The 15,890-nt window shown below is 48.3% G+C and overlaps 1 protein-coding gene across 1 annotated transcript in view; it reads right to left on the reverse strand.

The window, feature by feature from the left end:
* LOC121587926 (cardioacceleratory peptide receptor-like) overlaps positions 1-15,890 on the reverse strand; it is a 49,582-nt gene that overhangs the window by 14,341 nt on the left and 19,351 nt on the right. Inside the window, exons 2-3 of the mRNA XM_041905281.1 lie at positions 11,613-12,298; positions 11,355-11,480 (exon numbers count right to left, since the gene is read on the reverse strand). Of these exons, the coding sequence (XP_041761215.1) occupies positions 11,355-11,480; positions 11,613-12,164 (678 nt within the window). The 5' untranslated portion in view covers positions 12,165-12,298. The remainder of the gene's footprint in view (positions 1-11,354; positions 11,481-11,612; positions 12,299-15,890) is intronic.

The following is a 15,890-nucleotide window of genomic DNA, read 5'->3' on the forward strand; positions in this document are numbered from 1 at the left end:
GCTGATTCGCTCAAAGTCAACGTTTCATTCGCTTCCTGCTTTTACTAGTCAATGTTCACTCTGTGCCATGGTTTTGATGCTGTACATCGTTATTCAATTCAATGGTTCAAGTACGGTTAATAAACCAAGAACTCTTGAAATAAGCTCATAATCGGCTGTGCCCAAGAGTGCCACTTTTAATGAACCTCACGGCACAAACACACACACACAAAATGCACTAATCTGGACTAACGAGTGCTCGAGAAGTGGCCACCGCGCTGTGGCATATCAATGGTAGGTACAGTCCGGGTTGCCTAGAGCCGTCCACTGCAGAATGTGCCGGATAATTAGCGTACATCCCGTTGCTCATTGCGTATCGCAACGTAACCCGAGGTCATTGCCAAACGAGCTGTGTAATACACTGCATCCGATGATGAGTCACGTGGCGAAAGGATTAAATTTGTAAATGTGAATTGTGCAAAACGTTCGCCCACCAGCCCCCAAAATCTGATACCCAAATGCGGCAACATTTTCATGGTAACACTTCCACCCGAATGGTTTTGTGGCGCATGGGTATCAGGTATATTCGCAGTTGAAGTTGACTAGCGTTCATTTTAGCTAGAACCTTCTCCTGTTGATCTGTAATCTTTGAACATCACATCACCTTACTATACGAAACATTTAATCTCAGTACCTCGGCTTATGCCTCGTTATAGCTCCGAACGATCCAACTTGCTAGCTAGACCGCATCCACAAACTGCATATATGTATCCGTCGCACCGTTTGGCACTGCTGCGCCACTCAGCGGTTTGCACCACGCAGCAGCTCATTTATTAAACATTAGCACACGTTCGGGACACCATTCCGGGAGTTTGATCCCCATTAGCAGGGAGCAGGGAGCGCGCTCGCTGCTATCAACAAGGAACGGCATTCTGTCGCTTCACCTTGCGTCTGTGGGCAAGCATGTTGCAAGTGTCGCACCTGACGAACGTATGCAGTTTTGCAATATTCATGAACCGACAAGACGACAACCGCCAGTGGAACTCATCTTCCCCCCTATTCCGGCGGTGTGGGAATGCTTGTCCTCGTGGCGTCACCCATTGATGCAGTGGTTGATACAAGCTAAACTGTGCGCGTGTGTGTGTGTGTTGCTCTGCGGAATACATAATCGTATTCTGCGGCCAGGATCCCGGCGGATAACGATGACTCCCGTTGCATTTGGTCGATTGAATGTGACGGACCAGTTGCTTCTCGATGCGTGTTGCACGGTGGCTCGAGCGTACTAAGGTGTAAACGGCTTTGATGTAACCTTGGCACATTCTCACGTCGGCCACGAGTGGGCCCCTGGCAGCATTAATGCAGTGCAAGCATCCAGGCCTGCTCTAATTATGTCAATAATTAGCTCTTTCCCACAGCATTTTTCACACCCTTTTACAGGGCGAAGCTTTTCCGGATGCGGGAAACGTACCGAGCTTTGCCGAGGAATTTTGCAGCAATGGCGTCGAATAGTTGCTAGTTTTTTTGTGACATGATGCTCCCAAACAAATGCTATTCCCAAGAATACTTCAAAGATCTCACATGTGTTGTCTTTTAATAAGTATTTAAATGGACAATTGATACTAAGAATATGCCACTCTGGATCTAAACCATTCCTTAAATACATTTGAACCTAAAGAAACCGATTGTGCTAAATTGCCCAACCCAGTTCATTGTCATATTGTCCAGCAACGTGATCAATTTGAACGCATAACTCTGGTGCACTCGCTGGGCATCGGGCTGTGTCCGCTCGTTCACTGCCCATCCTCATCGTAGATGCCTCACGCTCCACGAAGAATAATAATTAACACGTATCAATGTTTCCAAGCGCAACCCACAAGTGGACGAGCGCAAAGCCAATCGACAATCGGGAGGAATGCATTGAAATGGCACAAAAAGTAACGATGACGCTGGAAGCCGGTTTGCAATTACCGGCTTCAAAACTTAGCACTGCCCTCACCACAAACCGCAGGACCACTGTGACGGGACGGGAGTGCGAGTGCAACACATATGCCGAACGCAATCGGGAGTCTTTGCACACGCAATCATCTTCCTTCACAGAAAACGAAATCAATCCCGATTGTGGCAGCGGTCGTCGGAGGCGTCGAAGAACCTGATGCCTCCGTTTCTTGTCGGATCTCGAAACCCATCCAGTGTGTGTGTTTGTTTTAGTTTTGTTTGTATGGTCTGCACTGCCACTGCTGTGGTTGGAATTTAATGCACCCAACCACAGCGTCCGTCAGCGTGCGTTGTGTCCAGCGGTGAGGCGTACAGATAAATCGAATGCAATTGCCTGCGTCTAGAAGTTCCAATCCAATCGTGAAAGTGCCGGACGAGGTAGCAAAATAACAACAGTTAAAAAAAAAAGTCCCCATCTCCGTCCAGTCGGGTGCAATTGCAGGCGCTCAAACGGCCGGGCGGATCATTTTTTTGCGTCCTCATGTATCCATTCTTTTTGTTCCACTCGGCAAGTTCCACCGGCTTAACTGCATCACGGCTACGGGTCGAAAATAATGAAGTGTTCAACAGATTAGTTAATTAGCTCGGGTAGGCCGGCAAAGCGACAACGGCCAAGACGGTGGCTCTGAATTCTTCACGATAATGATCACAAATCAATAAACTTCAAAGACCGACCACCTTTCAACGAGACCGGTGGCTTGAGGCGAAGATGCCATTCCCCGATACCACTTCATCTGCTCCCCATGGCATAGGAGCTGTGTTGCGATATTTGTTTGTTTGTTTGTTTGTTTTTTTGCTGCTTTTTCACGCAGGAAGATGGGTTCCTCTCCAACGGTTGGCTTCGTGCGGCCAGCGCCCTTAATTGCGACGGGATAATTGAACCAGTTTTTGCTGCTTTGACGAATGCCACCCGGGCCCTCAGCATGGGGAATGGCACATCGCGATCGCGAGGATGCGCATTTTTGTGCAGGTTGAGGAAATAGCAGGAAGGCGGAAACGGTGGTGCTGCGATCAATCAACAAAGAGCGAACATAACTATTTCCCGCCTGCCGGCCAGGCAGGGCGAGCTAAACGATCTGGAGGTTTGATGACGGTTTGACGGTTACGGTAAGAATGCGCTCGAAGCTAAAAGTGGAAAAGTTTGACGTAAAGAAGTGTTCGTACGATAAGATATCTGGAAAATCGTTCAAATACTCTAAATCAAGATCTGACGCATTCAAGCTGAAAACATGCAATGTTCTTCTTCGAAAACACGTCACACTCTTATTTGCATACCATCAGGCGCAAATCCGTTCCAGATATCACGCCACTATCACCATCTCAATGACTTCAAACTCAACACATCTGCACACAATGTTCTTGACATGTGCTATGCTTTGCACTCAAAAGCCATGAGGAAGCTTTCTGTAAGTCTTGTAAGGAAGTGAGATGTGTGTGTGTGTGTGTGTGTGTGTGTGTGTGTGTGTGTGTGTGTGTGTGTGTGTGTGTGTATGTGTGCATATGCTAAACAAACTACACGTCCCGCACAGGAAACATAACAGCCGTATCCGACATGGCTCAATGGAGCATCGGAAATCGACAGCACAACACTGCTGCTTGTCGCATTTTTTTGTTGTTGCTGTCCCAACAAATTATCGCCCTACCATCACACATATATAATCATTCGGCACGGCATCCAAACAGCTTCTTAATCGCACACTTTCCCCCAAGAAGGAGAACGAGAGCAGCTCGTAAAATCCGGTTCTCAAAGTGTCAGAAGCAATGATGACTGCTCGAAAGGGTGACTGCAGCCGTACGCCACGGCGATGTTGTTGATGGTGGTGAGCCGTAGCTCAGATCAAGATAAATGTAGAAATAATCGCCAACAAGCATGAAATCGATCGAGCTGTGCCCTCCCAGCCCCGGGGGGCGGAGTGGAACATCCCTTCGAGCATCGCGTCACATACGATTAGTGTACCGTGCGGATGGGTTATGCTAATTCCCTGCTGCATTGCAGCATCTGCTCCCGTTTTGCCACGATTACCACTGACGCTGGCAGGACATAACGCTAGAGAGAAAGAGAGAGAAAGAAAACAACCCTTTTATGGAAGATTTTGTTCGGGAGCATCTTGCGGTTTTTCGGAGCGAGCAGCAGTGAGGCAAACCTTCAGCATCAATAAAATCACTGACACGAAGATTTGAAAAGCTGCAAAAAGGGAATGGAAAGCATTTGAAGTAGCATAGGAATCTAGCCGTGGATGGCACCACGCAGCCAATGCCGATTTCGCGCACTTGGAGCGGTTGAAATAAAACGAGTTTCTTGCCCGGCGGGCATCGTTCAATTGCAGCCGCCCGGCGATCGTGCGTGTAGTTGTCGTACTCGATCTGCGTATGGAACACGTGTCAGAAGCAATGTAATCGGTCTCTTTAGGTTAATTGAATGGCCGATGATGGGGTGGAAAGGAACACAACGGTCGACATAAGCGTCGTTGGTCACGTCGTGGGTGGTTTTCTGGTGGAACGTCAGTAAAGATGCTTAGTTCTCTGGAACTGCTACGTTGGGTAATGTGTACCGTCGTCTATTTCTGGATGCTTTATCAGCTCGACGGCTATTCATGGAGCTACAGCTATTTTTATCTCGTTGATTGGGTAACCATTTCGAGCGGAATATGATTCAACAGGATGATGATTCGTGCAAAGTGCGGAATCAACCAAACTTTTAATTATACAATAGTTTCGTTCTATAATGTTTTTAATTAAAATAGTGGAATTGAAAATGTTTGCAGTGCGATTATATACCGACTATCTCAATTTTAATCAGTTTGTTTTATTTTACTGAGCATCTGAGCTCTTTTTGCAACACTCCAGTTAATCTTAACCGAAGATAATACAGCTACCATCCCATTTAAGCACCATTAATGAAACGATCGGCACAAGTGCTCCTTTCCCTTCGCCAGCCAGAAACCGGTACTGAGTGTTGGATTATGTTGTTACAGTACTTCACTACGTCCATAATCCACTTTGAACGCCCTGTCTCGCCCCGCAGCAACAGGACCAGAGCGAAGGCCGAAGCAATGTTTAATTATTTTCTTATCACCTCACGCATCACGCTTCTTGCGCCGTACGGATGATTGAGCAAAATATTTCATCCAGCAGAGCCGCACGTAAACTATTCCCGATAGGCGGTTCTATAAGCTGCTCAGAATTGCACCACACTTACAGCATCTTTCCGGGACGAGTCATGCACAACCGTTTACCTGTACAGTTATCCTCTAGCACCATTAGTGTAGGACGTTCATACTCTATTAACCGTATTATCCAGCAAATCCGATACGGCCCCAAAAGCACTCTCGAGCGGTTGCGTGTAATCCCGGTCGTATAATCCCTGTGCGAGCCATGCCGACAAACACGGATCGCATCATCATGCTTCATCGCTGTGGCCGGCGAAGGTCTTAAGTAGACGCACTAATCCTCATCAATGATGACAAATTGAAAAACACGGAGATAAGGGAAGTTCATTCACTGGACCTGTAATTATTTATTTATGCCCCGGCTTATCGGTTTGTTGTGCCTGGAAAGAAGCGTACTCGTCTATTTCGACGTAATTAAATTGCGCTATCTCACACTTATCGTAGGTCGTTTTTAATACTCTTTCTTCATTATTAGATCTCACAATCGTAAAGCTTCTTGCACACATTTTCATCCCTTTTCTGTGCTGTGCGCCGGCACGAATGTGCGATTCTATTGCATTCCGATAAAGGTGCAAGAAGTTGCGTAATGTAACACACACACACACACACACAAACTCACACGCTCATCCGTAAAGGTGTCCCAAAATGCATGCAAATTGCTTCATTTGTACCTTGTCGCACAGAAGTGTCTGCAAAGCACGCAAGGAGAGCCTCTTGCGTACCCTGTTCCGCATGAAATGCCGACCGAAGTTATGCGGCGAGGCACACACCTACCTACTCACCGGCCTCGTCAAAACGGTGAGGTAAGATGGCTTGGCTTAACCTGCTTCCGTCATAGCGGAACCAACGTTCCCGCGTGCGGTCGGCGGAAGTGCAAAGGGCAGGTGAACGTGTGTGCTACGCCGGCTTGACAATTTAATACCGCCCGATTCTCGATGAATTTCAATGAGGCCTCGGGTTCCGATCGGATAGAATGTGTGGGCAAATTTAGAACCGAGTCCGACACCGGAAACCGCTTACCGGATGGTACCGTCGCTTTTATGAAGTCTTAAAAGCCGGTCGCCAAAAATTGGTTGAGATGGGCTGGGAGTGGTGTGAGGCATGAGGCGTAAGGAGGTTTAAGATATCCGGCCCACTGCCCTGGGACACTGAAGCAGTCGATAAGGTAAAGAAGAAAATGGTGAGTGGATATAAAAAATACGAGGTAAAATAAGATTCATACCGACCGGGTGGCGGGAAAGTATGCACGAGGCCAATAACCTTTTTATGAGTTTCGGCGAAGGAAAGTATTCAATCGAGCGTTTCGGCTTCGGTTGCACTGTTTGTGTAGAAACTCTTCCTTCGCAGTAAAGTGGCTAATAATGTTTGCATGAAAATCAACCTAGATGTATTGAATGCACAAGGAAAATGCATGATGAATTCAATTTTGTATTTTCTGTTTGCAACTGTCATGCATATTTACGTATCTTTTTCATATCTATCGTACGTAATATGCTCCTTACTTCATTTCTACAGCATTACGCACACGGGACTTCATTTTTGCCAGTTGTTTACATTGCTTATATATAGTATTTTCCTTCTTATACATTCGATTACACCACTTTGGCTCCCATCAAGGTTGATCCACATGCATAAGAATGTTTTTCATCTTCGGTCTCCGTTACCAGCTACAAATGACAGCGACAAAAAGGCAGCCAAATGATTAGTGATGGGAAAAATGAAGATTTCGTCGGAATCGATTCCGGCTAGGTACGAAGTTTTCTGGAATCGATTCCGGATAGTAGGTCCGAAATCAGTTTCCGGAACCAATTTCGGAATCGGCTCCGGAACCAACTCCGGAATCGGCTCCGGAATTGGTTCCGGAATCGGCTCCGAAATTGGTTCCGGAATCGGCTCCGGAATCGGCACCGGAATCGGCTCCGGAATCGGAATTGGATCCGGATTTGGTTCCGAAATCGGCTCCGGCATCGGAATTGGCTCCGGAATCAGAATCAACTCCGGAATAGGAATCGGTTCCGGAATTGGCTCCGGAATCAAAATCGGTTCCGACATCGGAATTGACTCCGATATCAGAGTTGGCTTCGAAACGGAGTCGATTTCGGCATCTTCATAGGAATAGGCGTTTGGGTCCAATGATGATATGTGGTGATAGCGGCAAAGAATCAAAATTTACTAGTATCTGATTCGCGGACATATTTCGCTTCCCACACTTCTTAATTCAATTCAAACCATTCCATTTCTGGAGTCAAGTTCGGATTTCGGAGCCGATTCCGATCCTGAAATCGTTTCCGGAATCGGCTCCGGATTCAATCGATTCCGGCTAGGTACGAAGTTTTCTGGAATCGATTCCGGATAGTAGGTCCGAAATCAGTTTCCGGAACCAATTTCGGAATCGGCTCCGGAACCAACTCCGGAATCGGCTCCGGAATTGGTTCCGGAATCGGCTCCGAAATTGGTTCCGGAATCGGCTCCGGAATCGGCACCGGAATCGGCTCCGGAATCGGAATTGGATCCGGATTTGGTTCCGAAATCGGCTCCGGCATCGGAATTGGCTCCGGAATCAGAATCAACTCCGGAATAGGAATCGGTTCCGGAATTGGCTCCGGAATCAAAATCGGTTCCGACATCGGAATTGACTCCGATATCAGAGTTGGCTTCGAAACGGAGTCGATTTCGGCATCTTCATAGGAATAGGCGTTTGGGTCCAATGATGATATGTGGTGATAGCGGCAAAGAATCAAAATTTACTAGTATCTGATTCGCGGACATATTTCGCTTCCCACACTTCTTAATTCAATTCAAACCATTCCATTTCTGGAGTCAAGTTCGGATTTCGGAGCCGATTCCGATCCTGAAATCGTTTCCGGAATCGGCTCCGGATTCAACTCCGGAATCGGATCCGTAATCGACTCCGGAATCGATTCCAGCATCTGAATCGGCTCCGGAATTGATTCCGAACACGGAATCGGAATCGGGTAGGTCCGATTCCGAGCTCCCACCACTACAAAGGATCCAAACAATTATCTCACCGTTCAAGGGTGCTTGAAGCAAAATGGTGCTCAACGGACGGACGGTTATATCCCGTAGCACACCTCAATCAACACCCTTTCTTCGAGAGTAATAGAGAGTGTCTTTATAGATCGTACCATAGTGTGAAAAATTGCCCCTACGTGATTTCGTCCCCTGAAAAGGCACGCCAGCACTAACGGAAGTTATGTAAAACGGGCGTCCCAGAGTTAATTGTTTTCTGCTTCCGGATGAAACGGGACCGAAACGCGCTTTGAGCTCTCACCGACAGACACGGTCGCTAGATTGCTATTCGTTTCTCTTCTCAATCCCCCCCCCCCCCAAAATGATACCTTCGCTACCAAACCCTTCCCTACTTTTAAATCTCAGTCTATAGTGAAGGATTGGAGGGATCGGGCAAGAAAAAAGGACAAACATGGTTCCGAATCGGTTAAGCTCAAGGGGGTGCCGCGTTTGATGCAGCTCAGCGCCGAAGCTCGTACGGTGTATTGGTGTCTCTTCAAAGAACTCTCGCGATAGGACTCCCGGAATTGGACACGCTTTCGTCAACGACAAACCCCCCTTTATCGACCGTCATATTACAGGCATTGGTCCCTGGTTGGCATTCCCTGGCGTGTTCCAGTATCACACGCGCTCTGCTCCTCATATCCGACCATTCTACAGTCCAGCATAGTTGATAAGCAATTTTAATTGCTTCTAGTTGTTGCTTTCGGTTTTGTGGCGCGATCGCTTCCGCTTCCAGCAGCAGGAGTTGCTCAGAAAACTGGGTTAAGTGACGTGTTTGTTGTTGTGTATGGGTACGCTTTTACGACCTCACACAGCACCCCTATTGGCGATTCGGTGGCCTGGTTTTTCGGAGGATACACACTAAACGCCCAACAAAACCAGCAGTGCACTATGTCCAGCGATCCAGCTGTCAACGTATTACTACCCCCTTCACGCACACACACCCACACTTCCGGCAGTGCCGGACAGAAAGTTATGTGCGTGGTCGTAAATTTTCACCAACGACGTGGGGTTTTTTTTGGGGGACTGCACGACCGGAACCGGATCGTCACACGCTCGCGTTCGATAACTAATCGCTTCTCCAGGCGCGAAGTGCCTGTTTTCCCGGAAGGTTATTGCCATCATTTGGGGGAGGGGGGTTATTTTTCCGGGTCCTCCGCAGGGGTTTGAAAGTTGAAATGGATTCCGTTCCGTTGGCGCCAAGCGTTTTGTCATCTAGCCAACAACGAGGGTGCAATTCTGCTACCGTCATTGTTTCGCTCGTGCTATTAAACGCGATTATCGATAAGCAAATCCATTTGCCGGCACTTGAGCTTTTATTAGGGCTCTTTCTTACACACACAAAAAAACAAACCCCGTATCGTGAAACGGGGTAGTCATAAAACGAAGGAACCTTGCCTCATTGAAGCTAGCCAGAAGTGGATTTCGGTATGAAGTAAAGCATCGTACGCGCGTATAAGCAAACGATAAAACACGCTTTAGTCCTGTTTAAACATTGTATGATCTAGTGCGACGCTCGTATACCGCTGCCACAGCTTGAAAGTTTCTTTAGAACCGCTTACGTTTAAGGCTCTTAGTTCAATTCTTAAGCAACACTTGAAGCGTGTGTCGAGCTATGCTTACTTGTATTAAAATTGCTTAGCTATGAGTTATACTCGAAGAACGCCCTTCAGATCGGGAGTGGGAATTAATTTTGCTATCGTCTTCATATTGGATCTATTTTCTCAAAATTAATTCAGAAAACTAAACTTTTGGAATCACATTCGTACCTAATAAAAAATTCTTTGCGGACAGTCCATTTACCCTTAACATTTTGTCCGTTTACAAATTTTTGCCCCAGCCAATTGCAACAGGCGTTTGAGCTTGCTGACCTATTCTTTAGTTATAATTTACAACCCAACCTCATCAAATAACTCTCGGCACGATTACATCGCACGCCATTTACAATCTCCACCAGCTTCTCGGGGAAGGACACATTCCACCCTTCTTCCCGTGTTTTACCATCCCAACGTTACTAATTCTTCACCTTTCGTCCCTCATCCCCTAAGCTACATCCCGGTGGGGAATGGTCTCCCATCGGTTGCGCCGCACAACATTCCACACCACTAAGCAGTGTGTGCGTGCGCTTCTGGCGAATTCTAACGCAACGGAATCGCTCCCCATCGCAACTCACGAATGGCGTTGGCATGACGTCCTGGCATGTTCCTTTCCCCCTCCCCGACCGCCCCGTGTTTGAATCGAACACAATCTCTATAAATTATTCCGTCTAGACAAAATCAATTCAGTGCAGCAACGCGTTGCTACGTTCGGCGCGTTGCCACGTACACATCCCCGTCCCAGCACGAACAGGGCAGGTCAATGATAAAACCGATAATGCCAAAAATGTTTTCTCTGCTTGCCGCCAACACTGCCAAACGAGAAGCAAAATTAGAACCCGGCAAGTGGTTCAAGCTGTGTGTATGTGTGTGTCACGAAACCACCCCCATCAGAGTGCGACCGAAATGTCCATCATAGCGAAGCTACAACAATTTGTTGTTGTGCGGTTGCCTGGATCACAATCAACCGGCGGTTGGTTCGGTGGCTTTGCAAAGAATCTTGGGGCAGTGAGATTTTTCATCCCTAACTCTTACAAGTCTCTGTGTGTTTGTCTGTGTGTGTCTCATCTCTTCTTTGATCTTCACGACGCACGCAATGCAATGGCCATTTACCGGAGCTGCTGCTCGTGCCTTAACCGTGAAGGATCAATCCTCCCCCTGCTGCTGCTGCTGCCGTTGCGGGGGTATTTACCGAGCGAAAGTTTCGACCACGATAAGAAGCGTTGATGACTTCATAAAAGCCGCTGCAGGGGGCGGGGAAGAGGAAGCACCAATCTGATGGTAATGCAGAGGCTCCTGTTCCCCACTCGATTCGGCCAAAAAACCTCGTCAACCGTGCGCACTAATGCACGCCCGTATACTTTTATTACACCCAATGTCCCACTCTCGACCATCGCACGCATGCATGGGGGATGGATGCGCGGACGGAATAAGGATTTGTTTTGTACCGGCCCGCGCCCTTCCTCGCTCCACCCCAAAAACAAACATTACCCGCACTGTAGTGATTCGATGACAGAGGGGGGGGGGGGGGGGGGTAGGAGGGGAGGGCGTAATAGCAACGCGAAACGCACGCAAAACTTACCTCATAAAAGTAAAAGGAATTTATTTCCTCGCCGCGCGTTCCGTTGTCATCGGCCGCGGCACCGTTCACCGCGGCAATGATGGACGCACCGGAGCCGGCACTGGTGGCGGGAGGCGCTAAAAGAACCTGTAAAAATTTACGACTCCGTTTTACAGTGAGGTTTGAGGAAAAGCGCGCGACGCCATTGTGTTCTTCCAATTTGGTTCAAGGCAAAAAGAAAGAAAAAAAACACGCGAAAGCAAGAACAGCTGATCTTACCTGTGATAATGCCGGCGTAATGTTCATGCCAATGACATCGTTGACGGCAACGAATGAGCCAACCGAGCCAAGTCCACCCCCTACACTACTGCTGTGCGCTGCATCCACCGACTCTGGGACGACCGCTGAGCTGTGGACCAGCGGGAAGGCTGCAATCTGCGTGCTGCTGCCCGAGCTGCCCGTGTACGTGTCCGTCTGGTCGCGGAAACGCATGTTCATCCCACCGCCACCGGCAAGCTTGGCCGACTGCTGGAACGGTCGGAACGTGTCGTTGCGGATGGCCCACCGTGGCGGCAGGCGACAACCGGCCGGGCTGAAGGTCAGCTCTACCGCACGCTCTAAGTGGCTGCTGCCCGAGTCGCTCGAGTCGATGTCGCGCGGAAGCGCAAACAGTGGCAGGGGAGCGCAATCGTACCCGGCGTGGCCGGCGTGTTCCGTGCCGAGGGGCGGGTTTGCTGATACAAGCTGCACGCTGCCGTACGGATCCTGTGCTTCCGCATGGTACTGGACGGCAATATGACGCAGGTAGGCCCAGGTAAGAATTGGCAGCATGGTTCCGCGAGCACTTCCGTACTGCCGGGTATCATCTCCGAAGGAACGAATGCCACAGCGGGTGCGGTTGCGTGTTGTGTCTGTTGTACGGATCGAAGCAGGAACGAAGCGGCAAGCACGGAAGCGTTAGCAGGCTGGAAGTGGAAGTTGTACATAGCATTAAAAGAAGCTGTTTGTTCGAAACAGAAGAAGGAGAAGTGCTCCAGATACTATGGTGTGACAACTGAATCATCCATATTAATGCAAGAATAAATATCCAAAAACACTATTGGCAGCGCTCCAGCAAAAGTTGTTTGTGCTGCTCCGCGTAATTGAGTTACACCGTGTCAGCAATATCCCTCTCCTCTCGCCATTCCACTTCAGAGGGTTGATATCGGGGAAATTTATTGCTTCCCAGTATTAAGTAAAAGTTTGCCCCAAGAATAATTACTTTTTCCGGCCCCAAAAGCGTGCTACACTGTTTGCCAACAACCGGTCAAAAACAAACCCTCCAACCTTCTTTTAAGGTGGATCAGCACGCTCAATCTCGCTAAAATTCATTCCACATTCCGCAGTGGTACTATTCGTACATTCGACTCCGTTGCCCTTTTTGCGAATTGCGATGCGCCCTGACATAATTCGAGCTGACCTGAAGAATGCTGAGCCCCCAACGCTCTGCTTCCCTTGACGCGCGTTATTTATGCGATTTGGCTGCGTATACTGTTTTTGCGTTGCTGAGTAAACCCCCCCCCCCGCCCCCCCCGTTCCGTTTCACTTCGTACGTGGACGAATTCATGAGGCCAGGCTGTAGTCGAGCAATTGGAATCGAGCGATCCCAAAAATGCTGTCGTCTCCATTGCGTAGTACTAATAGTACACAAGGTTTGTACGCGCTCTTGGGCCAATCCCATCGTACTGAGTTTTGTATGGAAATATAGGACGGGGGGGGGGAATGTTTCCCAAAAAATGACGTGAAAACCACACATTGCCGCGCCGGTTTTAATACCATCCGTCATGCTGCACTCCGTGTGTGTGTGTGCTCAGAATTCAACCAATTGGCGAACTATTTCGCGGCATCGTAACGCTGCACCGATTCGCCATTCCCAGCCATGAAGCCATAAACCTTCAAACGCTTTGATCGCACCCATCGCTGGTAGGAAGCGTCCACCGGTTTGGCCTGCACGCTTCACAAACTAGGTGCCACCCAAAGCGACTTTGCCGCGAATCGTCACCGATGTAAAAAGCGGCCCCGCATAGCGGATCTGACATATGGGCCACCGACATGGGTTTCAATCGATTCATCATTTCGTTCCCTTGCGAGAATGGGCAGTAACGGTGGCCGTTGGCAAGCAATGTGTCTTTGCTCAATCACAAAACGAAAGGAGAGTAATAACCGACGTGTACCTGTTGGCCAATAGGGTTACAACATCAGCACATCAGTGTTCCGGGCAGCGAAACCGTACCGTAAGTAATTCCACCAGTGCCGCCGAAGCAAAAGGGTACGAAGGATGGCTGGTACGGACGGATTATTGAGTTAACCTGCTACCTTGACTGATGATTATTGCTTTCGCCGCGGAGCTAAATCTGCTCCGGAGACATTGGATTACTTTTTGAAGTGGCGGAGCATATTTTACGGTTCGCCATCGTGGGGCAGCCGACGATCGTTTCAACAATTTCAAAGTTAATCAATGGCAATCAATGGATCAGCGAAAAAGTGATGATGGTTTCCTACTGATTCAGACCAAGAAATAGATTCTATATTTTGCAAAGCCAAATCTCATCGTGTATTGAAGACAAACTTTGGGCATTAAGCCATTCCCAGAAATATAAAAAAATATATATCTTATATATCCTCCAGTACTTTGTACTCCGGTGGGAACAGTTCTTAACCACACTGTTTCAGTACTGCACAAGTAACAGATTTCTCGAAACACAACAATTTTCACGATAACTTACAAGAAAAGGGCAGCCAGCTGGAATGGTATCATGTGGTACGAATTGGTTACATTCTTTTTTGTCTCTCGAATAAAAACACCATTCAAAGCCGCTTTTTTTCTTCGAAAGAGAAAAATAAACAACCGCACACATTAGAACGGTTTACTGCGCAACTTTTCCAGTGCATAAAACGCTACCAGGAAAATGAGTAAATTCCTGGCACGTTTGCGTAATGAGAAGTTTTATTTAACAAAACCCGGCCAGCCAAGCGTCGAGTGCAAATTAAATTGCGTGCGAACCTGCCACACCATTCCCGGGGTGGGTCCTTTTGTCCCGGGTCCATCGTGTGCAACAAACTTGCAACCGTGTGCTCCGCGGAGATGACGAGCACGTTGTCGGGAAAGGAATTTCCCGGCCCGCCTGCAAAATACAGGCATGCATCCAGCAATGCCTCTACCAGAGTCGGTTAAATGGCAATACCTTCGTCACAAGCCCGTCGCTGTTGTGTGTTTTCGACGCAGAAGGTGGTGATAAAATATTGCACGCTCGCTGCTCCCATCCGTGGTGTGTGTACCTGCGGTGTAAACTTATTTCATTTCGTGCGTTTTGTTTTAACGGTGCGCCAACTTGTTGCACTTAAATCGTCCTGCTTGTCGTCGCGATGCGAGTACAAATGGCCGGTGATCAGTGGGCTGGTGCGATGGGTTTGTTGTTTTTGCGCGATGATTATTCTTCGTACCGATTTACGGTGCATCTTGCCTGGCCCCTATGGTGGGGGTGAGGGGGTGGGGGAGGGAGGGGAGGGTCGGCAGCGAGCGCATCGCGGAAGAAAACGGCACACTCATTGGTGGCAATGTTTGCTTTCCCGGCTGACAAACAATAAACGGCAACCGTCGGGCATATGGTCGAGAAGGCGCGATGATCTGTGCGATGTTTACTTTCACTTGCATTATTGGAGGAATAATAATACACACACACACAAAAAAGCAAAACATCAAACACAATTCCAAACATCCCACCCGAGCGCACATCCATCCCAATCGTCTCCCACGAACGCAAAATTCACTGTTCCATATGTCGGCAATTAATTGGACACGCCGCCAGCGGTCACACAGCTCGAGTTGTTGCGACGGCGGAGCCGTTTGACAGATCGTACACGACAATCAAAACAAGCAATGTTTGCTAGCCTCATTTCGCTAGCTGCCCGCAGCCCTTCACGCCACCGCGATCTGGCCAGTTGCAGCAGGGGCAGAAAATGCGGCCGAGAAAAGCATGCAGGGGCATGCAGAAAAGGGGAAAGATTTACATTTTTCCATTACATTTCAATTAAAGTTGTATCTGCGTTCGGTTGCGCGGACCATTCCGGCGTCCCGAGCGCTTCGCATTCCAGCCGGTTGATGCACCCGAACGGTGCGCGGAGCCGCATTGCGCTTTGAAGATTTGCTAATTGAGTAATTAAATTGGCCGCCCAGTGCGGAAAACCAGTGAGCCATTCCCCTCCCACGCGTCCCAGTGAATCGGTTTGTTGGGGAAGGATTAAGTATCTGAATCAGGTGAATGAACGCGCTTAACCACACCGAGATGTACGTCACCGTTTGCAGTGCAGTCGGTCGGTAGTAGTAGTGGTGGGGTTTGAAATGCATTCCAGTTACGCCAAAAACAAAGCTAGCAAACGGAATGAAATTGTAGCAACGTTTCCGTGGAACTGTACGAGAAATTCTTGTTCAGTTGGAAGTTATGGAAAATTGTTTTCTTGATTGATTATTTTAAATTAAAAATAGAAACAAATTTTTATGAAATAGTTGGAATTAAT

Source organism: Anopheles merus, chromosome 2R (genome assembly GCF_017562075.2).
Source record: "Anopheles merus strain MAF chromosome 2R, AmerM5.1, whole genome shotgun sequence".
Lineage (NCBI taxonomy): Eukaryota > Metazoa > Arthropoda > Insecta > Diptera > Culicidae > Anopheles > Anopheles merus.